The sequence below is a fragment of the Apis mellifera genome, linkage group LG10 (genome assembly GCF_003254395.2).
Source record: "Apis mellifera strain DH4 linkage group LG10, Amel_HAv3.1, whole genome shotgun sequence".
NCBI lineage: Eukaryota > Metazoa > Arthropoda > Insecta > Hymenoptera > Apidae > Apis > Apis mellifera.
The window spans coordinates 12257370-12285224 of NC_037647.1; the positions used below are offsets into that span (position 1 = coordinate 12257370).

At 35.8% G+C, this 27855-nt stretch overlaps 2 protein-coding genes and 1 non-coding gene across 5 annotated transcripts in view; 2 read left to right on the forward strand and 1 right to left on the reverse strand.

The window, feature by feature from the left end:
* Positions 1-404: 404 nt before the first annotated feature.
* Positions 405-27855, forward strand: part of LOC414025 (neurotrimin) — an 85226-nt gene continuing 57775 nt past the window's right edge. The window contains exons 1-2 of one of the 3 annotated variants that reach the window (XM_397461.6): positions 405-674; positions 874-966. In XM_397461.6, the coding sequence (XP_397461.3) occupies positions 945-966 (22 nt within the window). In that variant the 5' untranslated portion in view covers positions 405-674; positions 874-944. Of the gene's footprint in view, positions 675-873; positions 967-16105; positions 16309-27855 lie in introns of those variants that run through there. The other 2 variants (XR_411601.3, XM_006569688.3) reach the window with 2 other exon arrangements.
* On the reverse strand, positions 9731-10596 carry LOC406144 (abaecin). Its single transcript, NM_001011617.1, is given in 3 exon segments — positions 9731-9876; positions 10025-10191; positions 10549-10596. Coding segments are annotated over 2 exon segments (162 nt in total). The 5' UTR covers positions 10175-10191; positions 10549-10596; the 3' UTR covers positions 9731-9864.
* TRNAD-GUC lies at positions 19188-19259 on the forward strand. The gene has a single exon. It is a non-coding gene; the product is annotated as a tRNA-Asp (tRNA).

A 27855-nucleotide genomic window follows, 5' to 3' on the forward strand; every position in this document is an offset into this window, starting at 1 on the left:
GGGAAAATTTCCAATATAGACGCCATATTTGTTCTTGATGACGCAGTAAAGTTTGATATTTCATACACATATATTTTTATTCTATTTTATTGCATTATTAATGGCTTTTCTTAAATAATTAATAATAAAATTTCGTTCTACTTACAAGAAATTGGAAAAATTAAAAGTTTATGAGAAATTTTGATGATTATGGGAAAAATAATATTAAATTTTAAATTCTAATAACGAACATTTTATTGGATTTCGGATATTTATAAATATTTTTTATAAATATTTCTTATTCATAATTCACTATTTTTAAAGAAGCAGTAAAAATAAATAGTCGATAAGGAAAAAAAAATCGAAAATATTACTTCTACTTTTAGTCCTTTACTAATTTAATATTAATATAATATTTCAGAAAATATTTGTAACTGCGTGCAATGCAGTTAATAGAATCAGTGTTTGTTCGTCATAATATTTTCAGTATTTTTTATAGATACAGTATTTCTAATTAAATTGAAATATAGGAGTCAAACGCGAAAGTAGAGTCAGTGTTTGTCCGCCGATATAAATTTATAATTTACACGATTATGTGTTACGTGTTATTATTTTTATTTATTGAATTTTTTTTTTATATTCGTTAAAAAATAGAGTCAGTGTACGAAGAATAGTATCATTCATCACACGAAAAGGTAAGAATCTTTTATTCTATTTAAATTTTTAAATTTTAAATTTTTATAAAGTTTTAATTTTTATCTTGTTAAAAATTAATTAGAATTTCGATATAATACTTATCATTATTGTATTAATAATTGTATATTTCGTTATTTCAACTTTTTTGAAATAATTAAAACATAGTTTAAATTATATTATCTTTTTGTTTTATTATAGATTTCTACCAGTTTTCACATCCTATTTGATCATCGCTTTCTTCTCGATGATTCCTGAACTACACAGCAATAATGGCGTTCGTCGCATCATTTGGTAAGTCGCATGCATTTCAATTTTTTCGGTCACTCAATCGTATCGTCGAAAAAAACAAAAATCCGAATCAATAAACGGATGATTGATTGTATACGTAGAATTTTGCACGAGTAGGAATATTTTCAATTTTTTAATAAATAAACCTAAACAATATTTAAATTTTTAAATCTGTTCACTTAAAGCAGATATTATTTTTAAATTTTTACTAGGAAGTAAAAAAAAAAAAAAACATTTAATTTCTATAGATTTTATAGATTTTTATAGATTTATATTTATTTTTAGATTAATTATTAATAAAGATTCAAAATTATACATATTTACGTAGATATTTTTAAGAAAATATAAAAATGATGATAATAATAAAATTATATTTTATTATTTTATATTTTCAAAGAAAATAGTTCTCTATCCTCAGAAAATAACTCAAATATTCAGTAATTCTATGATACTTAATAATTTTTCTCAATTTTTTAAAACTTATCGGTAAAAGAACAATGTAGTATTTCGTATTACTTAGATTAGAACTAAACTAGATGGCGCAAAGAATCCGTTGGGGTCGATAAAATATTTGCGAAAAATTCCGTAAGATGTCAGGTCAATTTCATTTCTCTTATGTGATTGTACTTTACATATTTATTAATAACGAATAGCGCGTTATTAATGAAAGAATTCTAATCTTTTACAATTAAGAACAAAATGTTCACTTCTTTGGATAGAGATAATTTTAAATTATATATTTTTCAAGTTTCATCAAAGCGAAGGATGTACGATATTTATTTGTAATTTTTACTATTTTTTTCTAAATACATTTTCAAGCTACGAACTTGTAACGAATAAATATTATGTTACTTTTATCCTATATTTTTTATAAGTTTTTCTCAATTGTCTTTTCGAAAGATTAAAATTATTCGGTTACGTTATAACGAAATAAATTACTAAATATTACTTTATATATAGTCACGAATGTCTAAACTATCTATCTTTTTTCGATTTTACGTTCATAGTTACGAATATTTCCAATATATAAAAATTGAAAAAAATTTAAAAGTTACGTAAAAGAACGAAAAAAATTCGAAACGAACGACGATCAATTGTTATTAATTGGGCGCCGAGGGATGAAAATTGAGCTTTCTCGCGAGTTTGTCGAATAAATAGGAACTGTTTCGTTCATTTCCTCGTTGATTTGTTTCATTCCACTCGAGTAATTACTTCACACTACCGTGAATAAGAATAGAAATGGATTCGATAAGATCGAAGAATCGATACAGACCGATCTTTCCATTTTATGAATAATCCCTAAATTCTCATTTGATGTAGGATTTTTTTTATGAGATGCATAGTACTCGATGAATTACAATTGCGAATGATTTAATTGCGTACATGTTAATGCTACGAATCACGCTTCATCGAATTTCAACAATATTGCGAAAAAGAAGATCATTTCGCGATCGTAGAGTAGCCATGAATTGAAGAATCAATTTGTAATATATTTTTCGTAAACGAAACGCGATAAAATTGTTTCGCATAAAAATATGAATATATATAACTCAATAGAAATTAACTCAATAGATATTATAATTTATATATAACTCAATAGAAATTATAATTTAGCTTATATTACATTACATCATAACATGTTTTCTCTACATCATAAATTGAATATTCGAACGCAATTTAATCAAGTAAAAATTATTAAACGAATATATCGCTAGCATCGATATTTTAAAACCGATTTAAAAATCGTTTTTAAAAAAAAATTAAGACGCACGAGAGAGACATAAAATGTTTAATTCCAAAGCAAAATATTTATATATATTAATAGTATTGGAACGGTATATAGAATACGCGTGAGAAAATAAGCGAACGTTTTTTCGCTCGATTTCCCATTATTACCGTATACACGAGAGAACTCGAAAGGGGAAAGTCTGTCGGGAGCTGAAAGAATTTTTCCCGACGTGTTACGCTTCGAGAAATTCTCCATCTTCGTTTTTTTTGTCCTGCTATAAATCTTCGACAGTTGCCACAGTTGTTTCTCATCTGCGTTTACTTCCCGTAATGTCTTACCGACACGTCCCGGTTATATTGGAAAATCAATCACGATCATAAACCCGGAAAATACATTTGACACGTTCATTTAAGTGTCGTCGTCGTGGCTGTGCACGGCTCTACTCTGTATTCGTAAACATCTTCCGGTCCACGAGTGAGAAATATTATCATATACCGCAAGCTGATTAGTTTCTCTATATCATTTATATCATTAGTTTATTTTAGATTAGTTTTCTCTAGATATTTTTATAGATTTTCGAAAACGATATTTTATATAACGTTTTATTTTTATACACATCTTTCGAATTTGATCTCGTAATTTAATCTTGTAATTATCGATAAACCTGAAAGACGCTGTATTATTAATAGTGAACAGACAAAATATTTTGTATAATTTGAAAATCGTGTATATGTATATATCGCGAAGAGAAGTAAAATAGATATAAAGTTGGAAAATTCGAATGGAACTTTTATTAAAAAAATTTTCTCTAACGCGATAGAGTTGAACCGCGTTAAACGTGTTGAACTTAAAAGGAACGAAAACGTATATCTAGCATCTGCTCTCAACATTTTCCGTTTATATAGCCTGACTTCGCTTCTATCTGTTGAGATTTCCTGGAGTACGTGACCAGCCCGTTAACAACGTTTCTCGCGTGAAACGTATTTTCGGATGCTCGCCTATCTTAAGATCATACGTGTATCTTGTTACGTATCTTCCATCTATTGACTAAACGTTGAGAAAAATTCGACATCGAGTTTCATTTTTCATACGATTCACCTCGACTTTCTTATCTAATTCGCGTATACAAAAATTAATTATTTGTTATACCATGTTTCAAGAGGCAAGCTACGATAATTGCCATTTCAATATAATAAATGGAATCGTCTTTATAGGAAAATCATTAGCCTCGTTGCATCGTAACAATATGTGTCAAAAAAATAAAAACACTCGTGACTTATGCATTGCCCATCACGAAGTAATGGACTGTATAATAAATGCCTGATTGCATTAGCGTTTTGATAAATGATAAAACTGTCGTTGAAATAAAAACGGAGATTGCTAGAAGTGATAAAATGTTAGAATTAATATTCCCGAATAAAGTCAAGATTCTTAAGTTTTTTTAATTTAAAACAACACGACGAGGATAGGAAAATCATTAATTCGAATCCAATTGTTCCTTTCTTCGAATAAAAAATTATTTCGAGTTTATACGATTAAGGGATGTAACAAGCATGCACGATTTAATTACAGCTACATCAGAATCTACTTTGGGTTAAAATCAAAAGCTAGTTCGTAATTAATTCGAGCATCTTTGTGGTTGCGAGCACGCGAAATTGCGCGAGAATAGTTGGTAACATTCGCCAACTTCCGCGAATCTTGCGAAAATATTAGCCGTGCTATCTTTGTAATATTATTTAGTTCGGTTTTTCGTTTATCGTTTACGTCTGCCGTTAATCCAAATCCATCATTTCGATTATTTGGGAATCGGAGAAACGAGGGAAAGAAATTTATAAGTTTGATCCGTTAACGCGTAGCGTTAAAACGTATTATCTGTATACATAATAATTATGTAATACATAAGCGTACGCGAGCGTGCGCAAATATTATTTCGCTTGGCAAAAATAAACATCCAAGCGTACACACTTTGCCAATATTCACGATTCGACAAACCTATTTAATCGATTCCTGTCAGTTTCAATTATTTTTGTAGGAGTAAATACGATTCAACTACCGTTAATAAAAAAATAAAACCAATAATTCGTTGTACCTCGTAAATTCGCTAAATATTTATTAGGTTCTCGATATCGCTACAGCTTCCCGTTTCAATCAAAAATTTATGAAATATCACGATCGTTTCGTCCATGTTTACGATGGATGCGCGAAACATTTTCCACGTTATCTCCGTTTTAATCCGTTCGGATCACACATTCTTCTCGCGTTTCCCCCGTTAACGATTAATATCCGTTCGAATCTTTTCCATCGCGCCTCCCCCTATCGTATACACGCGAAATCTGTAAAAATGTTACCTCGGTGTAACCCACGTAACGCTTAATCCTCCGCGATACAACTTTCATATTCATGGCAACAACCGGCGCAATTCCATACCACTTTTTCATCTTTATTTTTCACGCCACAGTTTTGTTTCGAGGCGCGTAACGAAATACGTGTAACATCGTTGCGAAATAATCGTATCGCCATCCCCGTTTCTTTGTTTCAAATTGACCGGAAAATCCGAGAAGTCGTAAATTCGTTCAACGACAAAGCGAGATGACCGTTCTTGCGATTCGCCGCTATCTTCCCTCGTTTCGTTTTCATTCGATTATTTCGATCGTCGAAGCCAACAATGGCAAGCGAAACGTAACGAGTTGTCCGACCGGTGTGGTGAGCGATAAGATTACTTCGGAATAATACTTTGTAATTCGAAAGTTAAATGATCGGAACGTCCAACGATACGATCGTCCGTTCTTCGTGGAAATGTATCTTCCTTCCAATTGGCCGAATACAAAGAAATGTTTGTTTCTGTGGTAAATTTTCTAAAAAAAAAAAAAAAAAGAAAAAGTGACAAGCAATTTGCTAGTTTCACGATACATCGATAAAGAGCGATGCACAAAATAGAAAAAACAGTTTGAATTAATATCACGGTGAAAATTCTTCTTGCGTTGCTATCGTTGCACGTATAAATAAATTTAGAAAAATTACGGTATTTCGAATCGAGGTAACGAACCGAATTAAGTTTTGAATACTCGATCGGTTGAAATCTCGTTATCGCAGTCGCAAAATTCTGCATTTAAATTCTTCAACGATACAATCGTTTTCGAACAAATGCGTGTATCTCGATAGTATAGAATGAGGCGACAAAATGATAAATCGTTACGTCGCGTCGAAAATATTTTTTAAAATGTCGATTTTACAAAATACTTTTCAATGGTTTTCGTATAATAAAAAGGAGAAGAGGAATGGAAGGTAATGGGTAAAACAAGAGACAAGGAAATTAGAGGGACGATAAATCGGTCCACGGAGACGATGGTGCCGAGCAAGCTTCCAAGGGAACTATTCCGATCTCGGTATAATTGAGCTATAACGGTTTCGTCCATTGTCTTTCGATGTCAATCGCGAACACCTTCCGTGAAACTGCGAAACTGTGAGAAAAACGCATCTATCGATACTTTTTCCAATCGGTTACGACATAATTTACGCGGAGAAAAGTCAGCATCGGTTTCAACGATAATTCCATTCTGAAAAATCAAAATAAACTTCTTATAAAAAGAAAGTTATTTAGTTTTAATTTAACGCTTTATATCGAGAGAAATTTGGAGGAATAATTCTGATCAGTTGGTTATTGAATGAATAATCCTCGATAAAAAGCGTCGAATTAGATTTGAAAAAAGAAGGAAGAGAAAGTTTGGGTAAAATATCGGATGGTGGAATTCGGCGAATCGCGTTGGAACTTATATCGAAGTTGGATTAGTTCGGTGTGTACGATTCGAGGAGTAAAACAACTCGGAAGCTCGCGTATTCGCGTACATATTTTTGAATATTTTTGAATAAAGCGGAAGGAATGGAAATCGCTTCGTCGCAATTTGAAAAAGATTCGTGGGAAGACATTGGTCAAGATCGAAATAAATGGTTCCCGCGATAGAAGATGGAAGAGAGACGTTAGGTATAGTAGTATTCGTCGTAGTTTTATTCTGATGTTGGTCGATCGAGAAGGACAAGAGGGGATGAAAGAGAGGGAATAGTTGGAGACGTAGAACTGGTTCGGTTCGTCGATTGCCAAAAGAAGAAAAATTCTTGCTTGCTGTTTTTTCGTCAGTTTGAACGTATGTGATAATTTCGAACGAAACGTTTCCCGTGTAATGATACAATCGTAATACGCGAGCATACAAATTTTATTCAATTTTATATTACGTAACAAGAGATAGAGCGTATTCCTTAATTTATAAAATCGATCGATGCTTGTTCCTTTTTTTCTTTTCCTTCTTTTTGAAAAGCTCGTCGGTACATCGAATATCTGGAATCGAATTAATACCTATACATATCGAACAGGACTTGAGATATTTTATGGAACAGTTGAATGATAATGAAGGTGTTTACATGCAGACAAGAAGGCGTCTCGCCGAGCCGTAGGTAATTAGGACAGCCGCGTCTACCTACGCGATAGGCATTGGCAGAGGTAAACGTGGACGGGTGCGCTTTATTTCCGAAGCTTCCACTCTTCTGATGTACTACGCGTAATTAGCGTTATCCGATCTCTGGACAAGGAAGAAGAGTTACTCTCGTTTGTAGAATCGAAAAGTAAAAGTAAAAGTAGCCGAAACAAAAATACTGGAAGGACGATGAATTCTTTTTTTTCTAACAACGAAATCTATATTTATATGCTGTAATTTGATCGAGATGAAAACGCGTGGCGAAAATTTGCGAATTTTCTCAGAGTGAAGATAAATAAAAAGGTATCGTATCGACTACGAAAAGGTCTTCGCGACTGTTAAGGGAACTTTTCTCCGTGACATGAAATAGAGAACTGTTGGTTCGAAATCGTTTACTCGTTGATACGGAAAAGCTGGATAGGTATCTGGATAGGCAGCCAAGATATTTAAGGAGCCGATTCCGAACTCTTGGTTCCGTTAGCTCGTTAAAGTCTCGCTTCTCCTCCTTCCAGAGAAAAAGATTTCTTCCAAGTGGCCGACTATAAACGACCACCGACTTCAACGTCCAATTGTACGCGTTCCGATAATGCGCCTCGCGCCTAGCCAATCTCGCCGAAACGACGACATAATTCACCATTCACCGTCGCTCTTCGTTTCTAAGAAAATAATTCTATTTAGATTCGAATATTATTCGAATCGTTTCGATTTTTTTTCTCTCTCTTAAATGAAAAATAAATGATACACGGGTTTATCCAAAAAAAAGAATAATTTCGATCGTTAACAAGATACTCGAATAAAATCCTTCCTCTTATCGTCGTGGTAATAAACTTTGCGTAGACTGTAAAGAATCTTAAAATATCGATGTTTCTTATTGATAAATATCTCGTATAGTCGAAGGCTGAATTTATGTAACGTTATTACACTGGTGGGAATCGCAATATCGATAAAGTTTCGGAATTGTTTTTGGAAACGTGCCTCTGAAGGTAAAATGGTTCGAGATTGAAAATTGAAGCTTTTATTATATATATATATATTTGTTATGACATTGGAGAAAACGGGACAGTTTTCTAAGCAACGTATATTCTCCGTTGTTATCCTTATTGCTGAAACGTCGAATAAGGGACAGCAGGTTGCGACCGAAGGTTATATTAGGTTATATCGCGTACGGTTATCTTATCTCGAGCGAGAAACTTCGGAAACCGGGAATGCGGAAATGTATGTATATCATCGAAGGGAGTTTGCGTTAATATTTACCGTCGCTCGATAAAATGATAAAATATCGTTTCCCTATTTCCGTTTCACGGATAAATCTATTCGAATGATATCGATCGATCTTTTTTTTCTCTTCTCTCGCGATAACACGTTCGATGATTCGAAGATGAAATTTCGCGAGATTCGAGGACGAAGATGGAAACGAAAATTATCGGCTTGGTGGCGATTGTTCCGCTTTAAGTATCACCTCGCATTTAGGAAGCGACGAGAAGGCGGACAATTTAAATTATAGGTATGCTCGACCGAGACTGCTCTCTCTTATCGCATTAACGCGAGAATAGCGTAAAATGCGCGAGGTAAAGTAGCACGCCAACCAACAACTTGCAACGTAACCGTGTTCATTACGAAGAAAGATCTCGCCGAATTTCCCATTTACATTCCACCATCGTGTGCGACTCTTGGCACGGACGGTTATGCGCTCCTATTCACCCCTTCCTCCTTCCTGGGATTAACTTATTTCCTCGTAATCGTGTATCGTCCCTCGATAAAAATTCTTCCCGTCTATTTTAAAACGAATAATTTAACAATGCGCTTTTTCCTCCTTGTGATATTTCATATTTTCTCGAAATAGAAATCCTCTAATCGAGTATCTTGAAAATTATTAAGCGTAATGTTTGCAAAAAATTTTACCGTATTTTATCGTATCGTATCGTATCGTGTCCGCAGCGCAATGAGCGCAAATCGTGGTGCGCGGCTCCATTTCACGTTATTTTATACTTGGTCGCGCCAAATGTTGCATATAATCTCGTTAAATTTGATGCGATGCAACGTTCGTTGTAAACTTTACGCGGGATCGAACCGTTTTATTATTTAAATAACAAGCGTGAAACGAATACGATTCCTTTAAAAAAGGAAGTTGAAATTGTATCGTCCGACTGTTTTAAGATAAAAGAACTGTTAAACGTTCGTTTAAAAATATCAATGGTCGATCGTAGCATCGTTTGGACGAACGTTTAATACCGAAATACGATCTATATACGACTCGATGATAAAAATGCTTTCTAAAATTAATGCTTTCTTCCCTATCGATCGGTCTACATAGCGAGTACACACCACGTATCTGTTATACGTATCTTTTTCGCAAATACGATAACTAGGAAAAATTAATTTCTCGAATATAAATGTTTATATTATCGTAAAAAATTTATTATCGTTGCTCGAGTAATTTGGGATTCGATCGATTCGTAATATCTTTTTTTCCGTTAAATTAAATTATATTTTATAATCCCGATGAGGATTTTGCCGGGATTTTTGACGGATTTTGCCACCTTACGGTTTAAATAAATTAAACGTTTCTTCGATAAATACTTATACGATTTATTTCAATTCATAATTATATTATAATACCCCATCAATTATCGATTGTTTCACCACAGTAGATTTATCACGTGAACCGTATAAGTATATTCCATTGATTTGTCCATTGGACGATTAATAGCCTTGCTGCAACAAAACAAATAATATTCGTAATGGAATATAAAATCTGTCATGAATGAAACATCATCTTTAAAAATATATTTATAAATTATTAAAAAATTTATCTCGAATAACTTGTCTTTAATAACTCAAGATCTCATTTTTATATACGTACAGGCCATTTAATTTTCGGATTGAATGGTCCCTGACCAGGAAACGTTGGAAACGGACGACGTCCTGGTTGTGGTACATTTGGTAATGGTACATACGCGAATGCTGCGCATATCGTGGCGAGTAGTGCGAAGATAAATATCACTACCTTCATCTCGTATTCTTTTTTCCCTGCCATTTAATTTAGAAACAATTGTTTCAACGATTAATCACTAGATGCGCATTATGCAATTCCTTCTTAAACATATTAATTGTTATATTTAAATCGTAATTAAATTTTTCCTTTTTTTTATATATATCGACTATTCTTACGTTATACATATTATATAGCCTTCCCTAGTAATTTTAAATTTTGCGATATAAATATATTATCGCGCGTATATCGATAAAAAAATCCACGAAATCATTATTTATTATTTATTGTTGTTGTGCAAATAATACTCTATTAAATGTTTATTTATAATTATTACGTATTCGATGGAAAATGAAATACGAAGGAATAATTTGAAAAATTTTTTTATTACTTACGTTTTATGCAAGTGTCGAAGATACAGACCTCGAGTGTGCAGATCTTTCGATGCGAATGAACGTTGTTGCATTTATATATATATCATCTCGATTGCGTAAGAATTCACACGAGCATGCATTTATTTGGTCGCGTAAATATATATTCATTCGTTTGTTTTTCGTTACAAGGGGATTCCTACGCGTTTCTTTTTTATCGCGAATACTCGACGGAAAATCAATGACACATACACAGTGACCTCTTATCGTATCGACGACGAGTCGTATCTCATATACTTTATTTACACATTTGGAAATCCCTCGGAACTGAATTTTCCTCAAGTCGTTATTTACCTCGCGATTCGTTACAAAATGGACAAAATGCGATACGTGCCATTTTTCCTTGTAGAAATTATACATCGTATATTTGTATCCAGTCGGTGTATATATGGTAATTAATTAATTAATAAATTAGATAATTTTACATTCACATTTTATGTTTTGATATAAAATTACTCTCTCTCTCTTTCTTTTCTCTCGTTATTTTTCAATTACGATAGTAATTCTCAGTATCGTGAAATTAATGGAAAAAACTCGATTGCGATTTTAGAATAAGGAGAAACGCAGAATAATATATGTCGCTGTTTGAATATTTAAAAATGCAATTGTACGATTTTGAGATAATAATTGAATGATTTGAGATAAAATTGATGAAGAGAAAGTTGACCGATTCTACACGATTCGCGTGGAAAGATAAAGAGTTTGTCAGAATTTTGGAAACGATATTTTCGGGAAATAAGAGAATTTCGGAAAAAGAAATGTGGAGGAATTAAAACGGAATCGCGAGAGACTCGATGCACTTGAAACGAGAAGCAACGTCGAGTATCGTTACATCATTTTTGCTCCCTTGAGTTTTCAAGTTGCAATTAGAGACTGCAATAGCGAAGATCGAGGGACGGAAGTAGAAAGACGAAAAGTAGGCTTATATCTATACTTTCGTCCAATTTTTTACGCTTCCCAGTTGTCTCTGCCGAAATCCCACTCTTATACCACTTCTTATACTATTTAAAATCGTGAAACAATTTTCATTAATTCATTTTGAAATCAAATCGGTGACCAAGAATGAAAAGATATTTATGCGAGAGTATAAATTTTTCAGAATAATTTTTGTATAGAGAGAGAGAGAGAGAGAGGGAGAGGAAGAAAAAGATTAAAAAGGTTTTCGAAGCATATAAAAATTGTTACTCCCAGTGGAGAGAGAGGTTCACGCGCGCATCCGATCGATAACGATCAATCAAGGGAGACAAAAGAAACGTTTACTCGGCCTTTGCCACTCTCGACAATAAAGGACTGGCGGACAGATATGGGAGCAATATATTCATACACTCATAGGCATTATTTTTACACACGAAAGAAATAAGCGCCTGTAACGGATCACGGGCGAGGCTTGAAAACGTTATGAACGAAATTCTTTCAAGCTTTTGACAACCTCTTTTGTTTATCATCCGTTGAATGGCAGATAGAATAGATGGATTATACCATTTCCGGAAAATCCATATTCATATATATATATACATATGGTTATCTTCATTCAATTATAATCTGCGTAACTTTTTCTCTTTTTTAAAACTTATTCGTTGGATTTTTCAGCACATAACGGTCAAATATTCATTAACGTCGATTCGATATCCTTAGAAAAAAAGTGGAAACGTTTAAAATCTTACGCATAATTGAAAAGTTCAAAAATATTGGATCAAAGTTTAATATCATCTTAATTCTCTTCATTAACTCGAGGTATTTTTTTTCCTTTAATCGATAAATCTTGAAAATGGGAATGGGAAGGAGGATGAATTACATTTTTTTTTTCGAAAACGTCTAAAAAAAATATAAATATATCGTTTCAAATTTTCGAGATTGATTATAAAAAGTGGAAAATCGGCTTTGCTTTCGGGCAAAAGTAACCTCATAAATGATAATAATGGTTTTCTTTCACGATGACATTCCTAGGTACCTAAGTATAGTATAGTAGCACGCGCGAAACGATATTTCATCTCGCCTCGTTATTTCGTTTCTCTCCGTTTCGACCCAGTTTCTCCGTATAAATATGATCCCACCTATGATTATATCTTTTTGCGAAAAAAACATTCTCAATTTCGCGTTTCGAATGTTTTACATAATTTACGCGTAACAAGGAGTTACACCGATGCGAACGCGTACGAAACAGAGCGCATAAAAAGACTCTCTTGACATTTACAGAAGCGTACAATTCTTCGCTTCTCCTCTCTTCCTTTTGCCCGATGAGAGGAGCGAACGCGTCGGGAAATATTTACGCGTGCAGCTGATCGCAAACAAACGGATAATATAATACGTATGACATCTATCCGTGGAGGCCGCAAATGCAGGCAACGCATGACTGCGTTTCGGCGTTGCGCACAGTTTTGTTTATTTCGTTTTGTTTGCCCGACAACACGGTACCTCCAATTTCCAGATCCAATATCATCGTTAATATTGATCTCGAACGTTCGACTAAAATGGTATCGCGATATCGAGCATCGCCGTTATAATTGTAACGTATAATACACGAGATGACTGTCCGTTTATGTACTTGACACGTACAAATAGGCATTAATCTTCGTAGGTAAACCTATAAATGACGCGTGCTGATCCCATGCGCGTAAAATTATCGTTATCCGTAAGAGTGCACGCTAGAGATATACGCAAGATTATATCTTTTAACGCGTGCAACCTAAATTTGTAGATATGTGTAGATTTTTTTCTCGAAGAAAAACGATGGTTCGTATCATTTATATCGATGATCACGATTCATAATCGCTTTGCCATTCGTTTCTTCCTATCCGAAATATCGAATCCGTGAAAAATAGTTGTATATACGGAAATAGCTGGAGCCGGTTAACAGGGATTCTACTCGTCAACGATCTTGTAACTTTCCGTGGACATGGGAAGCGGTAATCCTGATTTCGGAAATGCAACTCCACCGCGTTATCTGACTGGTTTAAGTTGAACCGGGCGACATAACGAGATTACCAAGGACTCGCTATTCCTCTTGCTCCTTCTTCGCATCATTGTCTTCGTCGTACACCCTCCGCAATCTCGTACGAATCCGGCTTTGCGATACCGTCGTCCGATCGCTATATACCTCCCTATTTCCTCCAAGTAGGGAAATCTATTCACGCGCACGAACGACATTCGCCATCTATCATTTTCAGTACGCTCTCTCTTTTCTTCTAAATAATGTACCATGCTGTACACGTCTGTTAATACGTCTGGAATAAATAATAATAAGAATAAAACGTTAAGATCTTAAACGAGAGCTTTTCATCGTAATTTTCAAATTTAATCATCCGTTTTAAAATACACATTGTGAGCGCAAAACGCTTGCACGTTTTTGTTGTTACACGATTCGATGACGATTCGAATCTGCTTGCCGCTTATACATGGCAAATATGTAATCGAATCTTGCGAGGTTCCATCCTCCTAATTACGAGTCCCTTCATAGTCGAGTAACATTTCTAGTGGCAATTAGCCGTTGTTGACAAACGCAATTTGCAAGATGTAACTTTGTAGCCATACAGGTAGACAGAGTATGTCTCTCGTGTTGCGTTCCTAAATACATCGCCACCATATCTGTCGTTCCATCCTCGATAGAGGATGCTTTCCAAGTAACCAAGCGTCATGTCCCGTGCATCCTTGTTTACCAAGATGCATGCTCGTGTTCTTCCAAAGTGTTTTGCTTGTACACGATGGAAATCATATTATAAACCTCTGTTTAACTCCGTCGACATAAGCTTGATTATCTCTTACGACGAATATTTGCAAACGCGATATATCGAATACAAAATTACGAAGTAATAGTAGAGAGAGAGAGAGAGAGAGAGAAATATTTACGAGAAAACTTAAGAATTGCAACGATGCGTTTCACCGTGTCGTGCGCGAAGGAAAGGAAATATGGATAGATCCGAAAAGATTTGCGGATAAAAGCTGAAAGGCAATCGAAAGGTTTACGAGGGAATGCAAACTATTTTGGGGGTGAATACGGTCGATCGACTCGAAAATCGAGGAAAGGAAAAAAGGGAAGGGAATTTTCACTCGCGCTCGAGAATTCAAGGACCAGAGTGATACTGGCAGGCGATAGCGATGCGGCAAAGGGTGCGCGACCCTTGAGAGAGGAGAGGCAACGAATTCGCGTTAACGGCGAACAAAGAGGAAAAAGAGAAGGAGAAAGCGAAGAGAAGGAGGAAGAAGGGCCGAAGCGTGGTCGCAAAGCTCGGTTGGAAGCTCGTACAATGGCTGTGTGTCTCGTGGCGCCTTCCAGTCTCTCGAACACGCCTTCCAATATACCATCCGCGATAACTTATTCTCTCTTGTACACCCTTCCTCCATATGTCACGATTTTCTATAACTCATACACACCTCTTCACGGATTTTGCCACGTACGGAAGGGCGTGGAAACACACACTTACTCGTTGCTCTCTTTCCATTTCCACTCGTTCAAAATATTTTACCAATACGTTTTACACGTAACGTAAACATTCCCGAGTATTCGCGATCCTTTCCGTTTCACATTTATCGCTCTATTCGATTCAACCAGATGATTAATATCCTTTAACGGTCCATCGTAATAGAAGCAGCTTCGACCATCCCTAATCTTAGTCATTAAGTGTACTCTCCATTGATCGAATAATCGACATTCCTTGTCAACCGGTGAATATTCCGCGCATTGTTCCACCTATTTCGAGCACCGCCTCCATAGATTTCGCTTATTAGACGTAGGAGCGTATATCGTATAGTTGAATTTCAATATTTTTGTTGAATTTCGCGTTCAATTATTCAACGATATTCTATTTATCTTTGCGAATTTCTCTGTAACGTGTACATATTTATATATAAATGTGTATCAAACATACGTTCCTTATATTTATATTAAAATATACGCAAAATATCGATCATATCGTACAAATATTTTCGCTTAATTATAATGGTAATCGCGTGCATGTCGCCAATTGTACGTCCAAGAGTACTCTTTGCATTTTCCAAGAGCAATGCCTTCCGTGCTACCTGCAATTGAGATAGAAATTAGCTCGAATGATCGTCGTTTCGTTCTTTTCTTTTTCTTTTCCTGCTCTCGAACGGACAAATATTTTTCACGTTCCGTTTCTTCCCACTGCGAGATCGTTGTCGCGTGGGAAAATCTCTTCCATAACGACAGATGCGGTGGCAGAGTGGATGCGACTCTGTTCAAGTTCAAGGTTATCTCTTCGATAGTTCGCACGAAATGTATCGAACGCGATGTTCGCACAACGCGCGAAAAGAAGGGGAAGAAGAACAACAGGTGTATCCATCGTTTAACGAATAAGCGAAAAGGGTATGCCACTGACTCGGTAATTAATCCTCGCTTATCGATAATAGATAAGCGAGTGGAATTAGAAGAGAGAGAGAGAGAGAGACAGGGTGGGAAGAGTTGGAAAGGGTGGAAGAACGTTGGGGGCTTCTGCGCGTGGCGGGAAAGGAAACGTGGTAGGGGGATGCAAGCCCAGAAGGGAGAGGAGGGGAAAGAGAAACACGATGTTGGGGTTGGAAAAGCGCGATCCCTCAGTCGGGATGCCGGCCGCGTATCCTCTCGTCGTACCGTGATGTTCGGTGAACGTGCGAAGAACCGTGTTTTAGGGAGCGTCGGCAACCGTTCGCGGTTCTTCACGGCTACGCTTTTCCTACTTTCCACTTTTGCGACCAGTGTTTGGACCGATAATACCACCGGTTCCATCGGTGAGTGAGCGCATTCTTTGTGCCCATCCTTGTGCTGGGATACTCTCGACCCCTGGTGGCGGTAAAAACTACACATCTTCGTTTCACATCTTTGCACACGTGTATTATTTACTCGTATATATGAAAATTTCATCAGTTTCATCAGTTCATCTCAATTTCTTCCCCCTCTTCTATATTCCATTCCTACAAAGAAACTTTGGGTTTAAAAAGAGAGAAAAAGTTTTCCAGTGAACGTGTCGCTCTCGTCGTTGTTACCAGAGATTGAAGTGCAGTGAAATTTTTTTTTAACTATCGAAAAACTTGTTCGTCTTCCTTGTCCATCTTGCGTTCTCGAGAGCAAAATCTCTATCTAGCGATTCTTTTGATCAAAAGTATAAATATCGAAAAAAGAAAGAGTAGAAATAAAAAAAGAAAAAGAAGGATTCGAGACGAGACGAAATTTATCAATTCGTTCGAAAAATCTCTGATATAATCTGATTGAATCGAGTAACTGGAAAATTGTTCATCTTTCTCACAAATTGCTAACTCTTCGTACAATTTTTTATCCTTTTCCGTTTCATTTCCTTACGATTACTCGATAAATTATTACAACGATTATCGAGTGCAGCAAAGTGTAAAACGCGAGGATGTACGTGTTCGTACGATGAAACTGTGTTCGTGCTGGTACAGTGCCACTTATAATTAATTAATAATCCGTTCTTCGGATAACACGTGTAACGAGTGATGGTCGTGATTTTAATTCGCGTTTCGCGTGCGTTTAGATTTCGCCCATGTACGAGGGAATAATCGATCGCGTTAGATTTATACCGAAACATACCGTTCAATTTCCACGAAACGAGGTTTAACTACAAGATATCTGTATTCGGTTTCAATTGTGCGGTTGTCATCATTACCGTTCAAAGTTATTTCACGTATCTAACTCGTGATACAGCTATACGTATGTTACAACGAGTAGGAATGCAATTTCACGCTGTTATCGGTGAATGCAATCACGCGCGTTTTCGAGATTTCCACTCGAATCGCGTCCGCGCACACACAGAACGCGATCACATTCGATATCCGTGCTTTTCCTGCTCGCGACAAGACGCCATCGTCCTTTCTCTTTCGAAAAGGATCTTGAGATCTCGTTGCAATTTAGCGGAAATTTAATTTTACAACTCTCTTGAGCTAAAACTAATCGCTCTTCCATCGAAAATTTTGCAACTGGATATTTGGAAATAGACGTTACCGATGCAGCCAATACTTTTCCATTCGTTAAAACCCAATTGTTTTTAACGAGTTTGAAAGCGGTTATCGTCGTTATTCACTGGTTCAACACCGCCAACAATCGGCCTCTCGCTTTAAGAGTACACTTGTCCCTTGTGATTGTTGGAAATCTCGGTTCAATACCGAACGGATTGGATCGAGGGTACAACGCACGGGACGGATTAAACGAAAACGAGGAAAACAAGTTTCTTTTCACGTTTATTATCTCCGATGTGTTTTTCTTCTTCTCGTTTCTTTTTTCTTTCGCGAAATGTAAATAATCAAAGTTGCGTGATTTTCGAGGAGAAACTAGGATGGAACTGAAACAAGAAAATTGTTCGCTCGAATAAAACGGAACGAATTCGTATTAGAAAATATTTATACGATAATATTTCGTCTTCCAAAGAAGAATTTATCTATTTATCTCGTTTGCGCGAATGATATAAACGGAAATATGGTGCGTGACGAGAAATGCATACATCACACGCACCCACTTTCGCGAGCCGAAGAAAATACAGCTTGATTTACAGCTACCGTTTACCCCGAGAACATTCCCTTCTTACCAAAGATAAATCGACGAGCTTTGCGATATTTACTTTTCCTCTTACGTAACGTTAGGCGCACACTTGAAATTCGTTACGTTACGCGCTATAAATCTTGGCCCAACGATTCGTCTATTTAAAATCTATTTATCGACAGTTTAATTCCACGTATAATGTTTCATACGTTGTTACGTATGCACGAAATTCTGCTACAAAGTCAATTTGTTTTCATCGAATTAACGTAATCGATTTAAAGCTCGTGTATAATTATTTACGAAACGGTAATTATAACATCGTAACGTTTCGTTCTCGCGCGAATTATTTCATCGTATAATTTCTCGTGTAACTTATACATCGTTATAATTTCACATGGTAGGATGATAAAATTCGAAAGGAAAGAAATTAAGCTCGATGCAGGTATTAGGCCTATTGTGCGTTATTTTATAATATCGATGTACGAGCCGCACGATACCATTATTAAGGATGACAACGAGAAATTATTCGGTTGATAGTTATTCCTAGTAGCGTGCTACAAACCCATTTGCGGTTGAACGTCGCGCGGCGTGTATAGCAGAAGCGTGCATGCGAAATGAGAGAGGCCATCAGTCTGATTCAGCTATCGGTAATTTCACAAATTCAAGTCGGCGCCGAGTATTATCAATCGGAATTTAATTCGCGCAAACGTATACGTTTATCGAATTTTCACGCCTCTTGAAATTGATTTAAACAAATGGCACGGCATCGTATCGAGCCGTTACAGAAAAGCGAGAGCATCGACCAAAGCCACTTTCCAAAAGTGATTTATTTCCCTATCGTTTCGACTCGTCGTTTAACTACGATACGATTCATACCGAAATAAATTCTCGAAATTGTCAAAGGAACGATCCAATCTTCGGCCATCTGCGCGTCTTTCATCCGCATTTTCTTTCACCCGCTACCGAATACCGGCCACGAATTATTTCCAACTTGATAGATTCGCGTGATGTATATACATATGTACATGGCACGATGAAATGACAAATCGTAATCGTAAGTGGAAAAAAAAAAAGTAAGCGAGACGAATAGGTAACCGATGACGTGACAAACGTCCTCTCCTCGATAGTATAGTGGTTAGTATCCCCGCCTGTCACGCGGGAGACCGGGGTTCGATTCCCCGTCGGGGAGTAAAAATTAATTTTTATTTTTTCCTCTTTCTTTTCTTTCGCAATGCACGAAATATTGCGAGTTAAGTAGATTTAATTAATGTAAATGTGAAGTACGTAATTTCTCGCGGGAAAGGTGGGAAAATTTTGATGCGATTGTGATTCGAATTAATGATATGGGCAAAGACGATTTTGCCCGAAGCTCGAAATATGAGCAAAGCTTCGATCGAAACATTTCCCGATAATCCTCTCAGTCAGGCGTAGATTAAGCTCGAACACGTCGCACAACCGTACTTCAGTTTGCTGTCAAATGCAAATACCGCGTGTTCTTGCGAGCTAATGTTCGGATCGCTATTGCGTCGAAAGAAGCGTGTTGTAAGTAGGGGTACAGTTTAATAGCGCTACTTATAAATGATACAATCGTTATTTACTTTTGCTCTTAACATTTTTTAGTATATCTAGAATATATCCACTTCGCTTATCTTAATATTTCGATAAATATTTATAGCTTGCGATTTTTTTATTAAATTTCATTTTCGTCGTTGATTCGATCAACTTAAATCCGTTGTATTTATATAGCAATATTCGCGATTGTTTTTTTTTTTTTTTTTGCATCGTTACGAATACAATTTCCGAATGTGGGACACGAAAAAGCGGGGAAACGGTTTATTGTCGTAAACGGACCGAGCGGAAAAAAGCGAAAAAATTGGGAGCTTGTTTAATAATTCTGATCGTAGCTCTCGTTCTCTTTATCCATTGTTAATTTTTATAATTGATCGCACGTGTCGCCCATGGATATTATCTCTGTTTCTGTTCCATTCTATTTTAAACCGATTCAATTTTCTATTTGGATAAATATTTTTTCTTTATTCTTTTCTCCACAATCAAATATGGCCGTTCGCGTTATTTTTCCAAACGACTCGCATCTCGATCTACAATTCTTCCAACATCATTCCATATTGGTTTTTAAGACTATTTCGATTCTTCTACAAAATTCTTATATATGAACTTCGCGTTATACGATATTCGAGAACTCGAATATTAAAGATCCTTTTCAAATTCGATGGGGGAAGCTCGTCGAGCATGTTTCTGCCGCGAAAGTTGTCGGCCTTCTCCTAGATAATGTACCTGATAAACTGCGAACATCGGAATCGTCGATTAGAAATTAATTGGAAACATCCATTAAGCAGGCCTGTTGGATCGAAGCAACGGCATACACATATTTTATACGTACGTTGCACCATGTCGGTTGCAAAGTTTGCAACAGGTACGCGACAAGACGTGGTCGATGTATCCAGCTGTTGTGCGACAGGTCAGCTTTACCAGTTGAGAACCGCGTCACAACCCGTTATGCGCGATTCATTGGCAATAAATTGCGTTATTCGATTTGATCAAGTGGGCGATCCCACGATACGACGATCCCAACGAGCTGGTCGGGAAAAAACAGAGATAAAATTATAACTCGATCAATCCCTATTATTATTCTTACAACTTGAAATCACAGTGTTGAGCTCTAATTACTTACTTCGGGCAGGAGAGAAGAGAGAATTCATTTTTAAGAAAGACAGGAAAAAGGAGAAGAAACAACAGAGTAGAAATCTTGAATCCAATTCTAAAAGAATCTCCTCGGGAGGGAAGAAACGTGGGCTGGCTGGCTGTAGCTGCATGTGAACTTTAAGTTCTTTAGGCAGAATTATGCGGTGTGAGCGTTGGAAGCGGGTATTAAACTCACAGTCGGAAAATTTCATTTCTTTCCTAATAAACTTCACGGTGTTCACTTTTTCTTTTTAGCGCAATCTCCTTTTTTCTTCTCCCTCCCCCGTCTTCCTCTACTTCACTCTCCTACATTTTTGCTTCAACAAATTTCAATTTTTAATATTTCATCGAGACTTCTTTCTTCTTCTTCTTCTTCCTCTTCTTCTTCCTCTTTTCCTTCTCCCTTTTATCTTTGTAGATAACGATGGCACAATTAAAGATTTATCAATTGGAAGAAAAAAAAAACGCGTCTTAATCGATGCACGGATCGAAGTAATTACTGTACAAGTAGAGGAAAAGTGTTGACCGAAGGTATAGGGATAGGTGGAAAGCAAACGACGAGTTTTTCGAGGGAAACGACTAATATATTCCATTTCGCGTGAAAGATTAAGGAAACACTCGAGTCACACTGTCGTCGGAATACTGGAAAAGGCAAATGACGGAGAAAGAAACGGTCGCAAAGAAACGGTCGAGTTCTTCTAACGTCCCTACGTAGACCGGAAAGAGCCAAGATCGGCACAGCGAAGAACTTTCAGACCAAGAAAACGTATAAAGAAGTTTCGAAGAAGAGGAAAAACTCGAGTACTGAATCGTATCGACGATTCGCCCTTTTAATAGAAATAGGCGAAAACGCGCGCGAAAAGAAAACGTCTCAACGCGGAACGAGAGAAAAAATATCCTGCGTAAATATCGATAAATCGATCTATAATTCGTCGCTCTTTAAAATATAATTTCCTTAATTTAGTACAAAGTACTTATGTCTATATGTGTATCTAGCGAGATAGGTTTTTTACAATTTCTTACAATTTATCATTTTTCTTTTTATTTATCGATTATTATTATTCGTATGATATCTTTTAAAAATGTATCATATTAAATAAAAGAAGAAAAAAGGGAAAAGATACGAATGAAAAATATACAAAATTTATATCATTCTCTTTTAAATTCTTTTTTTATTATTCACTCGATGTAAAATTGACCTAGTTTTCCTTTCCGGTTCGAATACGTAGAAGAATTTTACGCGACAAAGTGCATGCTACAACAAACAAGTTTCTTAGAAATAGAGATTTTTTTCTCCCATTTTCCTCGCAACAATTGTGCCTAATATCGCTGAGCGTGCACGACGATATTATACGATTACGAATTGAAGATAAAAAGAAAACTTTTAGTCTTTATTCGAAGTAGCAGCGATGTCAATTAAATCGACGAATTCGGTTTTTCTGTCGCATCAGAGGAAACGTATGACGTGGTATTCTTTCTATTAATACGCTTCATTGAGCTTAAATACATAAAAGATTTCCTCCTTGTGTTGGAAAAAGAGAAAAACGAAAACTGGCGCGACTGGATTGATTCTTTTATCTTATTTCTTTCGAGAGGAGAAATATCGAAGTATCGAACTATCAGCTCGGATATACCACTATATCTTCAATTCTCGTAACGCTTTCAATTGTCTACATACATCTAGGATTGGAAAAATACCTCGTGATTGTAAATATTTGAAAAAAGAAATATTCGAAACAATGTAAAACTTGCTACTCAATCGTGCGCCATATATCGAATGATTTGACGATATTAATTGTTAATACAAAAAAATTGTACGAATAAATAATTAACTTCCCGAAAGTGACGAAGTTTCTTTAGAATCGAATATTTTCGTAAATGCATGAATAATGTACTGTTTCTCAGAGCACAATTACCGTTATCATCGATGGGGCTTCTATTATCATCGTGTTAAAAACTTCTATTATTTCTCGCGTTATAAAGGTTAACATTATTATATTAAAGTCTCGTTAACCCATTCATATTCGGTAACGTATATGGTATACGTGTGTTTCCAGGCTGCCATCAGAAGCATAATTCTCGAGACATCGTTCTCTTTGAACCGCTACTTATTTATTATTTATTATTTACAACGAAATTCTACTCGCTCGAGTAGAATTTATTGCGTTAAATGTTTTTGCAATTATCACTTTGGATTTACATTTATTTTACGAAACGTTATTTTATATATAGCCAAGTTAAGTTTACCATTTTCGTAAAGAAAGCAATCGTGATAGGAGGAAATAGACGTTCGATGGAGAACGATCGAATAGTAAAAGGAAACGGATTTCAAATCGCATCACGAGAACGAATATCGAGATCGATAACTCCTACATTTCTTCGACCTCGAGCTATATTTATATGTTATATTTTTCAAAATCCATCAACAATATGAAATATTTTATCGATAGATTTCAATTTTTTTATATGATAACTCGTTCTTTGATACGTAAATAATATCATATATATATATGAATAAGATATGTATAGTAATTCTTAAGGTCCGTTAAATATTTTAGATCCAAGGATCGTTTTCAAAATATATTTGCGATATTAAGTTAACAAAAGAGAATTGGGATTTATGAAAATTTACAATATCGATCCGATACAATTCAAACGAAAAATGCAAATATTCGATTCCTGTCTTTTACGGCATGGCTCGTGCGACACAAAGAAAATGTAAAGATATAATCACTCGTAAGGAACGGTGGCGTACGGCGGATATACAAGAAGAAAACAAACACGGATCAGGGAGATAGGTCGGAATATAATATCGTCTAAATAAAAATGCACGGGAGATAAAACGAAAGCGTAGTTTCGTGCACGAGTCGTACTTACACGAGCTTTTCACAAAGTAAGCGCATAAACATAAACGTAAAAATAACAAATATATTTCTCGAGATTGAGATTAAAGTTTTACCAAGATATCTTATCGTTGTTGTTTCCCAATTATCGACATTTCACGTTAATATCGATAATTACGGTTTACGAGATTCGATAATTTTACTCGATAATAAACTTTAATGATACGTGGTGGAAAGGATTGAAAGGGTGAACGTGTTTTCCAGTTATTGGTCGAGTTGGAGAAAAATGTATCTCTTCCTCCGACCGAACCTCGTAAGACAAAAGTTAACTATAGATAAGCGGAGATTGAGAAAATGGATCGGAATAAGAATGAACTGTCTTTGTTCAAGCAAGAGGCTAGAAACAGATAAGCGAAGATCGGGAGAAAATGGATCGAGATAGGAAAACGTATAAAGAAATCAGATTCTAAACGCTGTGCGATTATGGAGATCTCGCAAACGATAATCCTTCATTTCGAAGGGCACAATTGCTTCGTTCTTGGCGAATTTTCGAAAACGCAGTTGCCGTACGAATATTGGAAACGTGAACGTACCAGATCGTTCATTCTCAGATAAAAAATTCTATTTAAAATACACGAAACGTAACGAATCAATCGAGATTTTAAACCGCTATTATAATAACTGCGAAGAGTGACGATCCGAATGGATTTCGACGAATTGATATTTCGTAACGATTTCGTGCAGTTGAAATCCCCATATTTTTCGCGCGAAACTTTATTCAATCGCGTACGTTATTTAAACGCGTATAATTGCCCGTATTTCCCGTTCGTTTGTCCAGAGTTGATACAAAGTTAGTCGATTCAATTACACGGTTGCAATATTTCCTGGCTCCTCTAACATTTACATATCTCACGCGTCGTGTATCCCTTTCGTTCCTTTCATTCCTTTGCACTTAGTAACGTTTAAACGATCTTGTTAAGATCGCTCGAAAAAAATTAATCTCACGGTGCGCGCTTTCGGCTAACGACAAAAAAGTATTTCACCGTTTATTCGCTTAAAGAAATATCTGAAAAAGGGTCGTATATGCTTTTGTTGTTCGTCTCGACTAACGCACAAGACATTTTTATTTGCTAAATTATACCGGTGACGTTGGTACATCTCTTTGCTAAATAAATTTTCATGTAATGGTAGTTCTTTGTCGGGGAAAAAAAAATCTCTTCAAAAATTATGCTCGTTGAAATCGTGCACGACAATTACACGAAAAAGAGATTTAATTCCGAATGAATTTATTTACAAAATTTTAATAAATTTCGATTTCTAAAAAAATTGCCTACATTTTGGAAAACGCAATTTTAAAAAGAAACCTACCTATTTGATTATCCTTTTGATAAACGAGGGAGATCGATCGAATTAGATCGCGATACTAAATTTAATTTTTTTATTTTCGAATGAAACGTTATTACGAAAAATGTTATTACGGAAGGGGATATCTAACGGCCTCTGGCAGTATTTGTAAAAATATACGTGACTAGAAATAAAATACGGAAATACGTTGGATACATTTGGCGAAACGAAAAAAAACGATGCGGGACATAGGATTGACAGTCGTTGTAATGAAAGAATTAAAGTGTCCGCTCTTCGTTATTTGGAAACTTTTCATCCTATATAACCCGAATTCGTTTGATTTATTTTTCTCCCCCTTGTTGATTTGTCACCGACTATCCGGCAAGGAAAGGAAGGGAGGGAAGGGAGGCTGTTTCGGTAACGGCTCGAGCGAAGCGATAAAAGTAAAACCGAGGGAAATTGACGAACACGTATCGTAAAATCGAACGTTGCGCGAGACAAAATCTCAATCGTAATTAAATCGAACGTAAATGTACGCGAGATATACGATTCATCGAAAAAAAAAAAAAAATAGAAAAATATAGAAAAGATATTAAAAAAACGTATTATCTCGAAGATAAAAAATATTAGAAATATCAAAATTTTTGTTTTTTTTCAAATCAAAGTATAAATATTTGCGACGTATCGGTGAACGAATGGATATGCGAGTATATGTGTGTGCGTGTGCGTGTGTGAGCAAATTGGTCGATCGAAAATTGATCGTCCGTGCACGTTGTTCGATTACTATTCCAAAACTGCGATAAATACGGTAAATGCAAATTCTATCGCATTCCATTATTCGACATTGTTCGACATAAACAAAGTAAATTACACATCGAAACGTTCATTGCTACATTCTCTTCGTTCGTTTCGAATAATCTCTTTTTCTTTTTTCTACGTTCATCTAACGTTCCATCGTCTCGCGTTGCTCGAATAATTAATTCGCGTAAATCGATACGAATAATACGAATACCATTAAAAAAAATGTTCGACAAATGTTTCTCTTTGATAAAAAAAAAATCTGACGCGTTTTACATAGTTAATCGTCGCGTCAAATTGTACCGTATAAAACATTATTTTAATTCGATGTTATAGTCGAATGATATCACACGGGATATCGATAACCATTATATATAGCGAATCCGCACATCTTTCGAAAGATTAATGTTCCAGATAACGTTATTATTGTCGTACGTGCATTCTATTTGTATTCGCAGAAATACAAGGAGACCTCGAATCCTTGATCGAAGAAAGATTATTTCCCATCGTTTGTTATCCATTCCCCGTGTAACGCTATATTACGGCCGATCGATAGATTATAATTTTGACAGGATCCGCGTGCTCGAAGAATATGGATAACTCGTAGGCGTATCGACGTTAGAAACGATACAATTCATCGACCCGCTAAGATACATAGATTATACGTAAATGATTCACGATTATGGTAACGGCCGCATCTCTCTCGAACCCCACTTTTCACACGTGCCACGGTAAATTTGCTCTTTCCACCGGCGAATCCCTCGCACGGTTCATCGCACACTTGGCAGCCATCGTATTTTATTTCCTTCCCCGCCTTGCACCTATCGCGCGTGTGTTTCACGACGTGCTTCTAGATATTTATTCCTTCGTATAGGCATAGTTTCACAGTCGCTGTTTCACGCTTTTGCCCGAGAGTCGAGAATAAATTGAGATAACCCAATCTTTTAACCATACTTTTCTTCCCAACCTTTTATTCTCAACTCAATTTCCATTTACATCCTCTTCAACAACAACAACAACAACAACAACGAATTCAACGATCATCTCTTATCTCGTATAATTATATACACGTTTTATAATTCGTTTTACGATTTGTTTTGACGCCACCTTTCTTTCCGCTATCAAGAAGGGGGTAAGGTAATTATCTTAGGTAATTACGGCTAATTGGCTTTCCAATGGTAATACGGCTAATTATGCCGTAAATTCTTGACTCGACTCTTTTCGTCATGTCACGTTTTTTTCACGTTTTATTCAAATTAGAATAAAGTTTCGCGGAGGCTCGTATTTCTCGCGTTTTTATTATCATCGGCGTCGATCGAGATGCAAATCGATAAGATTTTTTTTCAGCGTCGCAATTAATTCACTTCCACTTTCTTATCTCCTGGATCGAGATTTCTTTTAAATTTCTGCTTAAACGAAGCTAATCTAGTTTCATCTCCGTGCTAAGATATTTGCTCTAACCATATTCTAATTAAATTATTTATCTTTAACTTTTATCGCCGATCATCGAAACTCTATCGATCTATTCAACCCAGAGAGATTATATCTAAAAAACGATACGGGAATAATTTGTCCTATTAGTTACGAAATATTAAAGCCTCCGATCGAAACGTACCCGTATCTCTAAGTTTAAATTATAATTTTTATAATAATTTTTTAATTATTCATTCTATTTTAAAAAATAATTTATACATTCGGGATAACGGTATATTGGAGGCAATACCATCGAATATAAATAGAGAGTAGCGACTTGGTTGTTTCAGAGTATGTGTATCGAACCTATTCATTTGTAGGAAAACCGGATCGATTGTTCGAAAATAATGAATTTTGGTTGCGCACAGTTCAAAGAGATCGAGAGTCTGTTAGGTTTCACACGAGATCGTATTGCTTCATTGTTATTCGAGTATTGTTTTTTTTTTTTTTTGCCCTCCCTTTTTCTTTTCTCTTTTTAATTTTCGGCTGAACGAGCGTGCGTCGTCGAAGAAATTAATCTCTTTTTGAATATTTATTTTCTCTTTTATTATATAACGACATTTAAACAACTTTATAACAACGTTATGATACAGTAGTGTGTCGCTATCGATCGGCCAATTGAAA